Below are 18,489 nucleotides of genomic sequence, written 5' to 3' on the forward strand. Positions count from 1 at the left end.
AAGGTCATTTAGGGTCAATGAACTTTGGCCGAATTGGGGGTATCTGTTGAATTACCATCATAACTTTGAAAGTTTATGGATCTGATTCATGAAACTTGGACATAATAGTAATCAAGTATTACTGAACATCCTGTGCAAGTTTCAGGTCACATGATCAAGGTCAAAGGTCATTTAGGGTCAATGAACTTTGGCCAAATTGGGGTATTTGTTGAATTACAGCCATAAATTTGAAAGTGTGTTGGTCTAGTTCATAAAACTTGGACATAATAGTAATCAAGTATCACTGAACATCCTGTGCGAGTTTCAGGTCACATGATCAAGGTCAAAGGTCATGTAAGGTCAAAGAACTTTGGCCACGTTGGGGGTATTTGTTGAATTGCCATCATATCTCTATAAGTGTATTGGTCTAGTTCATAAAACGTGGAAATAAGAGTAACCAAGTATCACTGAACATCTTGTGCGAGTTATAGTAGTTTTCAAAATCAGCACTGCTGCTATATTGAATCGCGTGATGCAGGTGAGACGGCCAGAGGCATTCCACTTGTTTATCCTTGTCAATGCTTATCATTGTGCTGTTGATGAATATGAATGTGTAAATGAAAATAAGAAAATAAGGTAGATAGCTGTTTAGTCTTTGGGTTAATTTTAATGAGTCCTAATATACATAACATATTGGAGTACAAAATAGTACAATTTCAATGCCCAGCACTATGCAAGTATTTACAAAGCTAATTTCTACAAATCATTTATATAGTAGTAAAATTAATCTTTTTTTGTTTACATTTTGTATACAATGCCCCATTTATACCATTAAGATATTTTGATTTTTTTTCTGTAGTTAAAATTAAAGTTACCCCCCCCAAAAAAAAAAAAAAAAAAATAGATAAATAACTTTAAAAAAATAAATGAATAAAAAAATAAATCAATAAATAAAATGTTCTAGAAAATAATAGAAATTCCGTAATTGTGATGGAATTGAAATAACTTGGTTGATCCCGATCCCTTGTCTTCCCCTTCCCAGCCCCCCCCCCCCCCCTATTCCCCTCTCCCCGAATCTCATCCCTGTGATTTCATTTGTAGTAGGTCTATGCTAGAATATGATTAATTTAAAAGCATTAAAAAATAGATGATCGAATTGTTAACAACGATTTCAAAAAAACAAATCACGATTGGAGGTTCACATAATAGAAAAGAAAATCGTGCTCCATCATTCCTTAACCTGTGGTAGTCATGCAGTTTGAAATAACATTAAATTGAACAATGGTGGCGCTAGACGACGAAACTCACGGTCATCCGATACTATGGGAACAAACTTTTGACCAATCAGAGAAACGTATTTCGTCGACGATCGTCAGGGCGTGAATCTACTGCGACAGGAGTTTAGAGTCAACTTATGAGAGATTACGACGAGCCATATTGATATAGGACAAGAATTGATAATTGCCAGTCCTGGCTGTCATGGCTGTCTCCATCTAGATGATGATGATAAAATTTATCTGCCCCTACAAAACACTACGTTGATCGTGTTGTTTTGTTTAGGATTGTCCTCAATTTCAGTGTTGGTGTAGTAAACTTCCTGGCAAGCACTACGGTGTGATGAATGCCTGGAGCCCGAGAGCGGCGGCATGTTGGCGGGCCTTCAGCCGAAGATCCGCTATACTCGAGCTCTTGCTCGAGCTGGTCACCGATGATGCGCCTCTAGCCAACATCGACCCCATGAGCGTGGCGAGCGGGAAGGCGTAGGGAGGCGGTGGAAAGAACATGAACGGTGGAGCGTGAGCTAGGAGGGATGGTGGCGGGAGAGGGACATGGGGTGCTGCAGTCGCCGGGAGGGCGCGTGTGGGAGAGAGGGGAGATGCGATGGAGGACGGAGAGGAGGGGGAAGGGGCGGAGGGGCCTTTGATGTTGAGTTGAAGTTGTTCTTGGACGCGTTCGAACGGCATTCGTAGTGAGCCCATGCTGAGGTATGGGGCGACCCGGCATGTGTCGACCGTTGTGCTGCTTCCAATCGGAGTACCTGAAACGATAGATAAAATGAAGTCATGTTTTAAACCGGTAGTCGATACAGTTACTGATTGGGATGATTTTTGTTTCGTAAAAATAGAGCCTATGTATTAAATTCATTCGGTTAAAATCATGCAAGTCCGAGTACAATGCAAAATTTAACAATAATGAATCAACAAACAAAAGACAGGTTATTAATGATATACCCAAAATAATACACACAATATCAAAAGATGAGGGGTGGATCCAAAGGCATGGGCGACGCTGCAGTGGCGGGTTCAGGGGAAGGCGATCGCCCCTTATAAGAAGATTGAGACAAATAAGAAAGAAGAAGAAAATGAAAAAAAATCCTGCCATGAATTTTATGAAAAAAGAAGAAGGAACGATTACTGGAAACGGAGAAGAAAGTGCCATTCATTAATTTTAATCATCCATGTTATTACTTAAACAGTTTATTATACATGTATTGAAAAAAAATATATTATATAGGCCTACATTATAGAAACTGAGTCATTCGACGTTTTAACATACTGACTTTCTAACTAGTGAAGTAAGGCATAATGGGGTTAACAAGTCCGAGGTTAAAGTATAACGCCACCCCCAAAATGGTAGGGCCTATAAAGCGCTTTTACTGTGCATGCAGCTATGACCTGATGACATCATCATCGCCCATCCTTCACATACATTACTGATCCTCATCACTTAGATGTAATCTAAGGATTTAAGCTTGTCACCCACCATCCAATAATCCAAGATTTTCCGCCCCCATTGGGATACCGACCAAGATGGGAAGACGATGATAAGCGTAAGTAATAGGCGTCAGTCGTGATGATAACACATTGCATACGCACGACTACGCGTGACGCCGCTAACACTAATGTCTTTGTTTAGTGGGCGTGTAAAAAAAGACACAATCAGTCGTGGCGTTTGGGTTGGTTGGAAAGGGTATAGATATTGAGATTTAAGGTATACATTGATTACCAGTAGAAATGTTTAAGACAATCGGAAGATTGTGCATTATTTTCTTATAATTTCTTTGCCCCCCCCCACCCCCCTCATTAGCTGTAGACAGTTAAAGGTCAAGTCCACCCCAGGAAATTGCTGACTTGAATAAATAGAGAAAAATCAAACTAGCATAGTGCTGAAAATTTCATCAAAATCGGATGTAAAATAAGAAAGTTATGACAATTTAAAGTTTCGCTTATATTTCACAAAACGGTGATATGCAGAACTAGGTGAGTCATTCGATGATGTCCATCACTCACTATTTCTTTTGTTTGTTATTGTTAGAAATATACAATATTTCATTTTTTAAAGATTTGACAATAAGGACCAACCTGACTGAACCATATAGTATTAAACAATGCTAATTCCTCATGTTCACGGAGGAATTAATCGTTGTATCATTTGACAATGAGGAGAAAATTATAATATTTCATATAATAAAATACAAAAGAAATAGTGAGTGGATGACTTCATATAGTCTCCTCATTGCATACCAGCCAGGATGTGCATATAACTGTTTTGTGAAATTAAGCGAAAGTTTAAAATGTCATAACTTTCTTATTTTACATCCGATTTTGATGAAATTTTCAGTGTTAGGCTTGTTGGATTTTTCTCTTTTTATTCAAATCAACTTTTTGTTGGGGTGGACTTGTCCTTTAAGTCACTATGTTATGAACTAAAAAAATGACTCAGTTTATTATGCCGTTTCTTTTTTATTTAAAGCCTTTTTCTTAAATGAGTCATTTCAATCTATATGCTATTAATAAAAAATACGTGCCAGATTATCAAAGTGTTATTTTGCTAAATAATTAAAAAAATGTTTTTAGTAATGAAATAAATCACAGATAATGTCTCGCAAGGCTCTTTGTTGGGCCCTTTACTTTTCATTTCATAGATTAGGCCTACATAAATAGCATCGATAATTCTACCTCTGTGTTTTCTTGTTTTCTCTATGCAGACTATATATGTAGAAAGCTGCCAAGTGCCAACCAGATCATCTAGATGTGAGCAATTATTGTCGAAAGCGTGGCCACTTTCAATATCAACAAAATTCAATAATGCATGTTCTCTGTTATGCTTTTGACTAGTAAGTCACAGATATATACTTTGTTTCTATTTAATTATGTATTATAATTTGTCTACAAAATTTAACATATTTAAATATATAAAAACTTTAATTTGTGAAACAGGGGTTCCAAATAAACTGCAAAAACGAGCAAATGATAATTATGCAGAATGTTAGTTTGTGGATAATAGTGCCTATGCTTAGGTTTCTTAACGTCTATATTCGTTATAGTCAAAAGTATCATATAATAGAGGTTTAGAAAAGAAAACAAAATCTTGTCCAAAAGCATAATGTGCAGACTTTGGCGCTTTTCATGTAATAATGTTTTGCGAATATAAGGCCTATTGTACATCCATCCTTAAATAATGCATGTTTTTACTGCAATTTGGTTTGGAACAACAAGTGTCAGTTACAGGTTTAAAATTATATAGAAATGAAACAGAATTACTGGTGGCACATCCCCCAACACCCATGCTGACCCATATTATTATAAAATGAAGCTTCTGATAAAATCAGCGACACACTCTTGTTTAAATTTGATAGTTTTTGTGTACAAAACTATAAACCAAATTTTAGTGGTTGAATGATGTTGACAAGCATCAATATCTCCTTTATAATTATTATATAGGCCTACATTCACATAACATTATAGATATTTGACATGTTTTCATGATTTTAGCAGAATCAGACATGCGTTCTTTTCATAAACTTGACCATTCTTGCACTACAAGAGACGCATAAAGTGTCATTACATCAAAGAAAACAATCTTCAAGAAATTTAATTATGAAATATAAAACACAGAGTCCGGCACTCATTCAACTAAATAAGCATCAATTTATTTGACAAACGAACAATTAATAGCCGTCGGGAAAAGCAAATTTTCTCGCCATGACTGAGGTAAAAGGGGAGACAAAAGGAAACAAGAAACGTGTGCGAGTAACGAGTAAAAGGTAAAAAGGGGAAAGAATTCAGTCACAGACGGGGAAAATTGTCAGCGAAATATGAGAGAGGCTGCCATGAAACTAATGTGTAGCGAGCGGTGATTTGAAAAGGGTGTGCACGCGTTTGTCCGCCATGTTTTCGGGCGTTTTGCTGGCCCCCATCTTGCAAACAGAACGCGACGATCATGTCAAGTGACACGCCCGTTGGGAATTATCGAGCAAAACATATTGTGAGTTTTTTTCTCCAAAATGGAAAAATTGAACGTAAAATGAACGTCCCCTCGGGATACGACTCTAGGTTTTCAACATTTACCGTTCATTACATTTCAAATGACAGCATTTGCAAAAAATGATTCGAAAGTCACTTATAAACGAAAAAATATTACGTGGTATATTATCTAAGAAGAAATGATGATAATGAAGAGGATGATGATGATGATGATGAAGAAGAAGAAAAAGAAAACGAAGGAGAAAGAAAAAGAAGGAGGAGAAAAAGAAAGAAAAAGAAGAAGAAAAAGAAAGAAGAAAGAAGAAGAAGAGGAATAAAAGGAAGAAGAAGGAGAAGAAAAAATAATCGAAAAAGAAGGGAAGAAGAAGAAGAGGAATAAAAGGAAGAAGAAGGAGAAGAAAAAATAATCGAAAAAGAAGGGAAGAAGAAGAAGAGAATGGAGGAGGAGGAAGAAGAAGGAGAAGAAGGAGGAGGAAGAATAAGATTAGAAAAGAGGAAAGTAGAAAAGAAGAAGAAAAGTAAAAAAGAAGAAAGATTAGCATGATAAAATCAGGGTTACCTTAATGAAAATGAGAACAGACAATTTATAAAAGTTATAGGAGAAATGAAAAAACGTAAAAAAAATGAATATAAAGAAAGGGAGGTGATGGGGGCAAATGGTGGGGAAGAATGAGAATATTAAGAAAGGGGAGGAAAAGCAAGAGAAAATGAGAAGGGGGAAAAGAAATAGCAACACAAGAACCTAAGGGAAATCAAGCAATCTGTCTTCTGAAATGTATATATTTAGGACTTTCGATTGATTCGTACTGATTATCAAATTGCCTTCAAAAACTACCCACGTCATCGTTTCGATTGTATATTAAATTACGATGAAGAGAATGATTGAAGGGTAATTATCGTCCTAATTGCTTCTTGTATCTGAAAATAATGCACAGCGAAAAAGTCTAAATCTTTTAATAATATTGTTATTATTTGAACTGTTTTATTTCCATTATAATCACCATCATGATTTCTATCATTATCACTATTAGGCCGGCGATCATAATTATCATCATCATTATAATTATCACAAACGTTTTTATTATCATCATCATCATCGTCATCATCATCACCATCAATAAAATACTGTCCACACAATTGGTTAAAACATCAATTTCTGTGTATTTTTTAACCAATAATGTGTGCTTTGGGTGAAAACTACACAGTGTTGGTTGAAAACTACCCAAAGTTGGATAAATATTTTAACCAATTGTTGTGTGGACAGTATGTTGCCCAACATTTTAAGAGTATGTCATCATATTACTATCACTTTTCGATGAGACTATAGCTTAACTCAAAGAAGTAAACTGTGTATCAGCTTTTTGAAATGTATATCATCGCCCCACTTTACGGTTTGTAAACATTTCCATTTATTAATTCGCCCAAGGTAAACACGTACGTTGCTTCATTATTGATATCTATTCCAAATGGGGAGGTAGAACATCTTAAAATGTCAAAAGATCAATATGTGTTTACTTGCTTAGAAAATATATTGCTAAACCACGATATATTATGATCAATATCTTAATCGTAAAGTAAAGAACATTCTTCCAGTTTGGCAGTTAAACAGAAACACTAGAACAGACTTTTGATCAAGTAACAGTAACTAAACCCGATTTTTTTTCTCTCTCTCTTTCGAATTCCCTGTCGAGTTTAGCTATGCTTTTGTTTAACAAGCTCACTTATGGTGTGAGCCTATACCTCGGGTCATGTGGTTGTCTTTTTTGGAGCACGCGTCGCAATACAATGTAATAATAAGAATGAGAATAACAAGATTAGGTCGACATCACCCTTTTATTAAAGAGCTGTGATTAATAGAGGGGAGAAAGAAGAAAGAAAAACAAATTAGGGCCGATGAGAGAAATAAAAGAGGGGAAACAGAAGAAAACACAAGGAGGTGTGTCGCGACATAAGATGAAAATAACGGTGTCGTAATCTAGTTATCTGTCCAACGGATGACTGCCGGGACACGTTGCCGGAGCGGCGGGCGAGGAGCGCATCAGCATCCCACCCCTTTCCCTCGGAGACGGTGGCGTAATTAGATTAGCAGCAAATTTAATGGTGATATAATGGATGCTTAATTGACACAAAACTCACTTAATCGCCGGGGCAGAGCGCAAATTGATAGAATCAAGGGAGTAAAATAATCCGCACCCGATAAATTGAAACCGTTTTACTTTATTCCTATCTCTCATTTCCGAAACGCTCTCTCTCCCCTTCCCTCTCTTATCTGGCACTCTCCTTTCCTTTCTTGCTCTCTGCTCTCTCCCTCCCTCTCCCATACATGGGTCTCTATTTCTCTATCTCTCTCTTTATGGGTTCTTTTTTATTTGGCATTCTACTTTCTTTTGATGTGTTTAAACTATTTTATTCTATCCATTATCGTGATATCTCTGTCTCACTCCATCCCTCTCTTCTCTCTCTCCCCCTCTCTCATCACGACTCTCCCGTCTCTCCGACTTGTAACAAATCTCTCGCGCTGGACCCTCAAAATGAGATTACGACGCACGCGTAACGAGATTATACAATTTGACAAACCAATAAGGCCCCTATTCGGAGACTATTACGCACAGATTAAAGAGCCTCTTAATAAGATCATCAGTAGAAATACCGTATTGTTTTCCAAGATTGAATTTATCAAGCCCCAATAGCCACCAACCCTCAGGGGTTTGGGGCATCGATTTGAAGTAATTTTGTTTAACTGGAATTTCGGTGGCATGTGCCCCCCCCCCTCCATTTTGCTATCAAGTACTTGATATTTGTTGCCGAGATTGATTTTATTTAAGCGATATACCCTTTTGCCATTATGATACCACCCCCCCCCCCCCTCGATTTTTTTTCAAACTCTCAAATCGCCTGAATTCGCATCACATATTGGGGCAGATTTAATTTGTTTGGGGAAAATCTAATTTATTTCCGTTATCTCTTCTTAGATATTGCAGTAAAGTGATTTCTAGCCCTGCTCTCCATTTTCGTATGATGTTACCTTCAAAATCGAGTTTCAAAACTGAAACTTTGCTTACTGAAAACGAAAAGGGGAATGCTTTTATTAGGTTTTATTTTTCAGTAAAAGATGGCATTAAATCATAAAAAGAATGGTAAATGCTTTTGATATTATTTTTGGGTGCACACTTGAAATGTTGGGCAACATACTGTCGGTAAATGTCGGTAAAAAAAATATATATATATTTTGGGCAATTATTATCCATTTGAGCAAATTTATTACCCAACTATGAGTTTTTATTACCCAATTTGGACTTAAACCAATAGTTGTGTGGACAGTATGTTGCCCAGGGTTGGTTAACAGTTGGGCATTTTTTGCCGAACTATTTTAAGAGTGTATACAAATTATCTAGTTTTTTAAAACAACTCTTTGTTAAAAAACTGCACAAAGCTGATGAGAGCATGTTGGTTAATGAAATTAAATCTAAAAACGTATATAAGTGCCGCACAGCTAAATTTCTTAAATGCAGTAGGTTTTATATATACATATATATATATAGCAGCAACGGAAATGCACACCTGAGAGTTGACCTCAAGTCAGGACACCTCTAGTCACCTGACCTTAAGTCATGCTCGTGAACTTATAATTTTATATTTGTACTCTCTGATGTCGAAAAAATTCAAGAACATGACTTGAGGTCAACTCTCAGGTGTGCATTTTTCCATTTCCATATATATATCCCTCCCAAAATAAAAAATCGATTTTCATATAGAGGTTACATTTTTAGCTGGCTCAAGCATGAAAGCGTTTCATTTTTTTAGTCCGACAAGTTGTCGAATCCGAGAACTTTCCTTGACTTACGTTTGACTGAGAAATATTGTTACTTTGGTAAATGTAAGATAAAACAGACTTTGTCAAATAAAACGTCGGATAATTCCTTTTATGATTATTTCCCATGACTTTTAAATTTTCCCAACACGCCATGTTCTAGACCCTCAAAATCGTTGACTCATTACACATCTTTAGTTGGAATTGAATTATTTGAAAGTAACTGCGTTTTGTATAGCCTCTAAAAAGAAAAAAAATCGCTATACAGTGCGTCCCACAAAAAACGAAACCGAGATTTATCATAACTTAATCATTAATAAAATAGACAAATGACCTACCAATTTAAAGCTTAGAATCTCCTCTTTCATCTGCAATTACTTAGATTATTTCTCATTCACGCATGAGTGAGCAAAAACAATTTGAAGAGGGGATACCAAAAAGTTACTTGGCGGGCTGTATCTGGGTTTCAAAAAGAAAACCACATTTATAAAAAGTTCAATATCTGCTCTTTAATTTGATACCTCAATTACAGAAAATGGTCAAGAAATAAAAAAGTTCTGGCTATTTGAAATAAGGCTTGAATTTCAATAATTTCATAAAATGAAGAGGTTTTACAGGCTAGCGTTCAAACTCACTCGACACTCCGTTTTGTTGACGATCAGCCATGCATTAAGTCTTTTGTTAACCGTGCGATAGCTTATGTGGGAAATCGGTGAAAACACGTTTATTTAATGAAATTATGGAAATACAAGCATTGTTTCTAGGGAGCATAACTTTTTTACTTCCTGACCATTTTCTGTGATTAAGGTTTTAAATTAAAGAGCAGATATTGAACTTTTTAGGCATGTGGTTTTCTTTTTGAAATTCAGATACCCTCCGCCAAATGAGTTTTTGGTATCCTTTCTTCAAATTGTTTTTGCTCACTCATGCGTGAATGAGGAATAATCTAAGTAATATCAGATGAAAGAGGAGATTCTAAGCTTTACATTGGTAGGTCATTTGTCTATTTTATTAATGATTAAGTTATGATAAATCATCGCTAAATCTCGGTTTCGTTTTTTCTGGGACGCACTGTTTATATCCAATCATTATCATAGTCATAATAATAGTTTAATAAATGAAAGAGCAATCAAAGGTTTGGCAAACTCATTCACATTCTATATTTCAAGGCCTTTTTTGATTTTACAAACGTCTTATGAACTTGGGAAAAGAACTGTTTATGATCAACTTGTTGGCATACATTTTAAACATAATTACTTTGATTGAGATTCTCTTACCATTGTGGTTCTCCTGCTTCCGGCATTTTGCCCTTCGGTTCTGAAACCACACCTGTGAGCAAAAAAAAATGAATGAAGTTAAACTTAGAAAACTATGTGTGGATTAATATTAAATCAATGTATCAACGAGTCAACTAAAATATAAATTGATCAATGGAGAAATATAGATCGTTGCGATACCTGGCTATTTTTTATGCTGCACTAGGGGGGCATGAGGTCACCGCCTGCCTACCATCTTTCATACCGTGAAAAGAAAAGACAACAAAAGGACGGAGAAAACGGGGAGGAAGAAGAAAGACGAGTGTAAAAAGAGAAGGACTGGATTGTGATACTATAAAAAAATAAAGACCAATTATTAAAAAGAGAATCTTTATAAAACGGCGCGGGAACATTCTTTATAAAGAGATTGATGATGGGTCTAAAGAAAAAAAAGAGACGACCATAATATTCATCGAATATTTTTCTTCTGCGCATGCGGGAACGCTATACAGCTCTCCCTCTTTAGAATTCCATGACATTATTAAACCAAAAATAGTGTCATATTCTGTGACCGGTTCTGTGGGTCGAAACATGGGGTTTTATCCAGGTTTAATGAACCTCATACATTGTTTCTTTTATCTTTCTTTCTTCTTGTGCCTTTTTATTTATTTATTTTTGGGGGGTGGGGGCGGGGGAGGGCTATTTGTTCTCTTTCAAGAGGTTTCCAGTGTTGTTTCTCAAGTTTATCATCGACTACCTGAATATGTCATTGACATACCTGCACTCGTGCCTCTGAAAGTCCTAGCTTCCGACTTAGCTCCTCCCTCATGAACGCGTCTGGGTAGTGAGTCTCATCAAATAATTTCTCTAGCTCGCTCAACTGCTCCGCGGTGAAATTCGTCCTGCTTCGCCGTTGTTTCAGCTTCCCTGCCGCCGCTGCAGCCGCAGCGGTCGACGATGGGCTGACCGTTGACATGATTCCCCCAGCCGATACACCGGCAGACGATGTTATCACATCCAACGGCGATATCGAACCGCAGCGATTGTCCGAGTTATGTGTCAGAGGTGAATCGCAACCGACGTCGCTTCCCGCTTTATCGAGTGGGCCGATGCCGTCGTTGATGTTGATCGTTACAGGAATCGACATATCGTCGAAGTTTGGCAGACATTCAGGCGATCGCCGGGTGACGGATAGGGGAGTAGGTAGATCGGGAAGTGGTTTTGGATTCGATCGCGGAAGATTTGGAGACAAAGTATCGGCGGGAAGTGTGATATCGTTGTCTGTGGCGACTGCCCTACCGTCTGACCGATTTTGCTCTGACGTAACAATGGCTATGCTGTCGGGACTGCCACTCGGTGAACCGGATTCTTTTGACTTTGCGTCATCATCACCTTTAAAAATGAAAAGAATTAATGAACCTAATTACTGCTAACATAACAACAATTGTCAGTCCCAGGGGCATATAGTACCTCAATGATAATAATTATACCTCAAAGAACGTAATAGTGATATGCATAAGTGCACACAAACACAACCATGAGAATATCAAATTTAGATAAATATGATGAAGGCAGACAAAATTCAAGATATCATTTTTGGACAATCCCATGACTTTGATCGTTTGCGTCAACAAAATGACAGTCTGACATATAGCTTGTAAGAACAAAGAGCAAAGAGATTGACCGCAAAATGATATACGAGTCATGAACGTCACTCTTAGCGTCATTAATCGAACATACACGGGAAACTTACTTTTAAACATAGGCCCTATCTTATATAAAAAGTTGAGGGAAATCAAAGACATCGAAACCCTGATAAAAATGATTAAACTTGAAGCAACCCATCTTTACGTACATGAATTTGAATCAATTTGAAATCGACATTGAATGACGAGAAACGGGTCGTGTGGTTCAGTGGTTAGAGCATTGGACTCATAATCGCAAGGTTATGAGTTCGAATCCACACTCTGCCATTGTCCCCACTTTCATAAAAATGCCCGAGAGCAATATCTGTCGTCTATAGGGACAGTCACTATGAATGATTAATCTAGACGTAAAATGTTTCCTAGGTAATTGGTTATATACCAGCTTGGCGTTTACCAACAAAACGCTGTCCTGCCGAGTTCCTGCGGGAGTTACCGTAAACAGAAACAGAAACAGAGTTTTAAAAGAAATTAATCCAAACCCAGCTCGGTTTTTTTTAGTGCCCAACTCTAAAACTGTGCTGTTCTTTTTTATTGTTTATATTATGATGATGATATTATATTATGATATATTGCTGTTGCTCAGATTTTATAAAGTTTTGAAGTAACTGTATGATCAGTGGCGTACCGTGGTTCACGGCATGGGGGGGGGGGGGGGCACCAGCAAAAGTTTTTGACTCACTTAGTGAGCGCATGAAGCGCCCTCAGTTGCCAGGTATACTGACCAAATAGAGGCATTTTAAGGACAGTGCCATTTAACGGATATGTATTTCACTTATCACATAATGCGAGCGCGAAGCGCGAGCTGAAATATTTTGATATTCAGACCTAAAAAGGGACATTACAAGCAAATTTTTATAATTATGGTACGTACCTGTCAGGCTAAACAAACAATGCAAGCGCGAACTTAAATTTTGTATATATTGACCCCAAAACAGGGACATTTAAGGACTATATTTTAGGAATCCATTAAGAATATACATATCTCACCATAGTCTTCTAATGCGAGTGCCAAGCGCTTCCTGATTTTGTTAGAATTATATACATCTAAACACATGAAGCACTTGTAGTAATTGTAATCATGATTAACATACGCTTCTCATTAATCAAATATTACGAGCGCGAAGTGTAAAACCGAAAAAAAAGTCAATTAAATTTTCATGAAAGATTAGCATAATGCCAATAGACCAACAAACAAAATTACTAGTAATGATACATGCATGGTGAGCAAGGAAAATAATGGCAAATTATTTAACAGGTTTTAGAAAATGCATACATTTATAATTGCTCAGGCGAAATGTCATCTATCTGTTTCTCTCTCTTTGATAACAAAAAATTAATCATTGTGGGCCAAAATCTAGTTGCATTTTTACCGATTTGTCTGCTCAGTCAAAATGTGACTAGATTCATTCTCCACACACAAAGACACATCCACACAAACCAAAATCATAGAAATAAAATTTGAAAAAAAATGAAAAAAAATGCGAATGTGACTTCAGACTTTGACGAATAAGTATTTCTACCAATGTAGTTTATCATACTGATGGTCATTTCTAAATTCTTTTTTTAATATACACCACACTTTATTTACGATTTAATATGAACTTATTCCATGTGCTGATGTGATGAATATTATTAATGGCCTAGCAGTATATATCTGCGTGAAATTGTCCTATTTTTATATGTATATATATTTGTATTTTTTTATTTACTTTTGACTATCTCCTTGCAGTTGTCACATCTTGACTTTTATTTTTCAAAGACACATAAGTGAGATACGCGTTTATGAATCGTTAAGACGTAAAATATTTAAAGAAACATTTTCTACACATCGCGTTACGTTTTAAATTTCTGAAAATAATCACGAAAAGATAATTACGTGGCCCTGTTTCTTGTTGCACTCTAAAAAAAGGTTGGGCAAAAATAACCCAATTTCTAACCATCACCATGGTCACTGGGTAACATGCTGTCCACACAAGTATTCGTTTAAATTTGTCCAAATTGGGTAACTAATAATTAGGTAATAAATTTGGTCAATTTGATAATAATTGACCAGTTCATATATTTTTGCGTGAAATTGTCCTATTTTTATATGTATATATATTTGTATTTTTTTATTTACTTTTGACTATCTCCTTGCAGTTGTCACATCTTGACTTTTATTTTTCAAAGACACATAAGTGAGATACGCGTTTATGAATCGTTAAGACGTAAAATATTTAAAGAAACATTTTCTACACATCGCGTTACGTTTTAAATTTCTGAAAATAATCACGAAAAGATAATTACGTGGCCCTGTTTCTTGTTGCACTCTAAAAAAAGGTTGGGCAAAAATAACCCAATTTCTAACCATCACCATGGTCACTGGGTAACATGCTGTCCACACAAGTATTCGTTTAAATTTGTCCAAATTGGGTAACTAATAATTAGGTAATAAATTTGGTCAATTTGATAATAATTGACCAGTTCATATATTTTTTTTACCAACATACATTACCCAACACAGTCATGACAGTGGACAGTACGTATGTTGCCTAACATTTTAAGTGTTTTATTTTTGCAAGGGCGGAAATCTCTCCCCAAAGGTAGGGGGACCAGGGGCTGGAAAATTTGACTAGCAAAAAAAAGGGTTATCACCCCAAATGTCAGGTCATTTCGACCAAACTAAATTTGACAAGCAAAAAATTAATAATTCCAAAAACTAAGGTCATCTCGTCCGAAATACATGTTTTATTCCGAATTTCAATGATGTATTTCTTTCCATTATAAAAGACCAACAATAGTAGGGGGACATTTGATATTGTGCCCCCCTACCATTTTGGGTAGGGGGTACGCGTCCCCCTGTCCCCCCTGGGATTTCCGCCCATGACCGGAAAGACATGCAAATTGATAGTATGGTAAGATGAATCCTTACTCACTGTATGATTCTGATCTACTGACATTACTGAAATTTATGGGTCATGACGACCCGCAAATCAGCCCGTTGTGGCCACTCCCATTTCGAATAAAAATGACCAGTAAACAAGGTCCGATGTGGCACAGATGAGACGAAATTTTCTTCCAAAATTGTCTCATCTGACCTCATCTTGGGTCATTTAGTTTTACCCGAAAAAGATTGTGTTCATGTAGCAGGGGCGTGGATCCATTTTTATATGTGCCTGGGGGGGGGGGGGCAAAAGTTAATTAATAATTTCCTAACTCTTTCGCGCTCCAAAATACGATTTCAGGCCAAAGCGCGCCGAAAGTTTGTTTAATAGTATTTTATGCCACCCTTAATGATTTTATAGCAATTTCCGATGCTTTTTTAAAACATATTTTTAAATTTCATTATGAATTGTTCAAGTTGTCATTTTAGGGGGGGGGGGGTAAATCGATAGGGTAGAGCGGGTCTAGAATGCTCTTCTAGAACCGTCATTTATTTAGCAGGAAGTTCGTGCTTCAGGATGTATAAAGGCCTAGGTAATATTGACCTAATACCTTATTTTCGGCGAGAACATACACGGTTTTGACAAAAACGGGCGGTAAAGAAAATTTTGGCTGCAGGGCGAACCTGCCCCACCCTGAGTTCGCCCATAGGGAGAAACAGTGATATGTGAAACAAAATGATGTGTTCAAAACACCAAACATTTTTTCTATATTGGAACAACAACGACTACTAGTTCGATAATCTATGAAAAGTTATATGATTTTAGCACATGTACCGACATACTTGCATGTCATATCATGTCTATGAGGATATTTTTGTAGGCCTATGTAGATAAAACTAGGGCGGACCTGCCCCGTCAACGTGCCCCAAGGGCAGAAATTTTATTTTCTCTTGTTCTTCGTAAAATGTACAACCTATGCTGAAGTATCACAGGCATATTTCAGTAAATATCACACCTTTCTAACAAAAAATCAATTTAACTGCATTCATGAGTGTCTTTATAGAAGAATACAAGAAATTTGAAAATTTTGTTTTTTACAAAATTGCCTCGAAATGGACAAGTCGCCGTCATTTTCTCTCGCCAAGTTATTTTGTTACATTTGAGTACGTTGACATTGCGTCATCAACAAAACTCATATCCAATCACAGGACATTTAGGTTGTTGTTTTTCTCGCAAGCAATATTCTTACAACAAAACAAAACAAACAACTCTTTCATTCTCCCTTTTTTACAACCACAACTTTACAAAATTCAAAGGCCCGTATTCTGAAGTCGGGTTTAAGTTAAACTCAGGTTTAAAGTTGTGGTTTAAGTATGGATGGCCAATTGTTACATAAATCACTAACAGTAGAGATATCATATTGCAGCTCAGTTTGGCTCTTAATTCATTCATAATTATCTAGGAAGTAAAAATAGATGATTGTCTTCACCATCGATGAATCAGGAAAGAGCAGAGTAAACATAAAAAACGTACACCTTAATAAAAAAATTGATACTTTTGGCTTCCCATACTTAAACCACAACTTTAAACCTGAGTTTAAGTTAAACCCGACTTCAGAATACGGGCCAAAGTCTTCATATTATTATACTTCAGTGTTATCGTTTTGTTTATCAATATTTCAAGAAGTCGACTTTTGACTACCTCTTCTCCTTCCATGGTTTCATTAATAAAAAAATCAGAATATGATATTTATTGACGATAGTATAAAATGGATACACACATTATGAAACATTTTTTGGCAAAAGCCTATCCCAAAATATTTTTATCTTTTATTGAACTACTCAATAAAAACGGCATTTTCCCTATATTAATTTTTTTCAATGAAATGGATTCGATAGCAATAAGACCCAATGGATTCTGTCACTTCCCTGTTGCCATTTATGGATTAATTTTTGTTATTTTTCTTACTCTTGATTTCATTCAACTTCAATATCAATCGTAGGCTATAATAACTATTTACATTGCCGGTGAAAGCGAATGCATTTAGAGGATTCAAGATAAACAGGCTAGAAGTGCAACATGAATTAACTTGTGAATTAATCAAAGAAACAAACATTGATAATTTTCTTACCATTTTCGTTCGTCTTCACTCTCTTTGGCTGTGTTTGATCAAGGGTGCAGTCTACACCTCTCTTCCGGACGGGGGTCAACGGGATCGGCTGGAGGCCTGGGTGGGCTAGCGTCCCGTCGCTTCCTCGTAGTACTCCTGTATCACTCAACGCAATCCCCTGCCGCGGCGAACCCAGCTTAGCAGGACCTCCCAGCGACTGACCAAGTGCTGTCAGCCCGCGGCTCCTGGGGATAAAAGACGCAAGGGTCGTCGACGATGGGATTCCGCTGCTCGTCGTCGCATGCCGACCCTTTCGCTGCGTTGCACATGAGCCGGAGGTCGAGGCGAGCGTTCCAGATGTGTTGCTGATGAGACTGAGCCAGGCGCTGCATTTTTGGATGCTAGCTAGAGGTCGACCACGGACGGTGGATGAAGTGGTTGATGAAGTCGATGATGACTTCGGTACGAATTTCGCATCCTGCCCTTCGAAAGATTTTTTAACAAACGCTTGTAGTCCCTCCATTTTCCCTCCAAATCCGGCTCTTCAAGCACTCAGATTCAAGTTTAGTTCTGATTAAGTCTCACAAGATTTTCCTACTTTTAATGTTTATGCAGGATATGATTCAGGAATGATGAATTAAGAGCCCGACTAAGAGGCTTTGGTACGTTCAAGTTATTTTTGAGATGACAAGGAGGTTTTTTTAAATGATCATGAAATTATCCACAGTTATCGTAGATTTACGGCACAATCGGAAGAAAAATGTTGTATAACCATTTACTGAGAATAGCAATCGCAAAAACTGGTAAATTCTGAAGCACTGCCGAAAAAATAAGTTTACATCTACCTAAGATGTATGGGATCCAAAATGTGGCGCCTCTGTGGTATGAACTGCGAGGCCGAGATAAAAATGACTCGTTTTTCTGTGTCGCAGCGTTCTTAAATGTTTGCGACCGTGTCTGTAATTACTTGAATAAATGGAATTTGCGCGGTCATTAGCGCATGATCCAAACTAAATCACATTATCGCCATCTTCATCTTGCAAAACGTATCAGATCTTGACCTTTGTGCCGTGTTTGGGAACGCAGCGCGGAGAGATTTCAACGGAGGCGGATACGGCGAGAGATGAGCGCGAGATGGGATGAAAGACGAGAAGAGACGATGGGAGAGAGGGAGAGAGCGTGAGGGAAAGGGGGGAGGCAGAGAGGAAGATAAGGATCCTGAGATGAAGAAGCGAGGAGAAATAAGAGAGGGAATGTATGAAAATGAAGTATTATAGGGGCTGTTTGAGGGGCAACAGACGAAAAGAAAGAAAGAAAGAAAAGAAAAGAAAAGAAAAGAAATGAAAAGAAAAGAAACGAAACGAAAAGAAAAGAAAAACGAAAGAAAGAAATAAGAGAAAGAAATAAATAAAAGAGATAGAAAAAGATTGAGAAAGAGAAAGAAAGAGAGAAATAGAAAGAGAGGAAGAGAAAGAAAGAAAGAAAGAAACAAACAA

The 18,489-nt window shown here is 37.0% G+C and overlaps 1 protein-coding gene across 1 annotated transcript; it reads right to left on the reverse strand.

Annotated features, from left to right (window-relative positions):
* Positions 1-629: 629 nt before the first annotated feature.
* Positions 630-17,932, reverse strand: LOC129279074 (zinc finger homeobox protein 2-like). The gene is made up of 4 exons (XM_054915188.2): positions 17,015-17,932; positions 11,092-11,705; positions 10,335-10,386; positions 630-2,017 (listed from the first exon to the last, which is right to left on the reverse strand). Exons 1-4 carry the CDS (start codon positions 17,514-17,516, stop codon positions 1,587-1,589), a joined length of 1,599 nt encoding a protein of 532 aa, XP_054771163.2. The 5' UTR covers positions 17,517-17,932; the 3' UTR covers positions 630-1,586.
* Positions 17,933-18,489: the final 557 nt, after the last annotated feature.

Source organism: Lytechinus pictus, chromosome 16 (assembly GCF_037042905.1).
Source record: "Lytechinus pictus isolate F3 Inbred chromosome 16, Lp3.0, whole genome shotgun sequence".
NCBI lineage: Eukaryota > Metazoa > Echinodermata > Echinoidea > Temnopleuroida > Toxopneustidae > Lytechinus > Lytechinus pictus.

Bases quoted from the DNA above. Each gene is read 5' to 3' on its own strand.
- LOC129279074 (XM_054915188.2), bottom strand. From the start codon at position 17,516: ATGGAGGGACTACAAGCGTTTGTTAAAAAATCTTTCGAAGGGCAGGAT. The intron at 10,387-11,091 runs GTATGTCAATGA...TTTTGCTCACAG, and splicing joins TTTCAGAGGCACGAGTGCAG to GTGTGGTTTCAGAACCGAAG. The intron at 2,018-10,334 runs GTAAGAGAATCT...CTATCGTTTCAG, and splicing joins GAAGCAGGAGAACCACAATG to GTACTCCGATTGGAAGCAGC.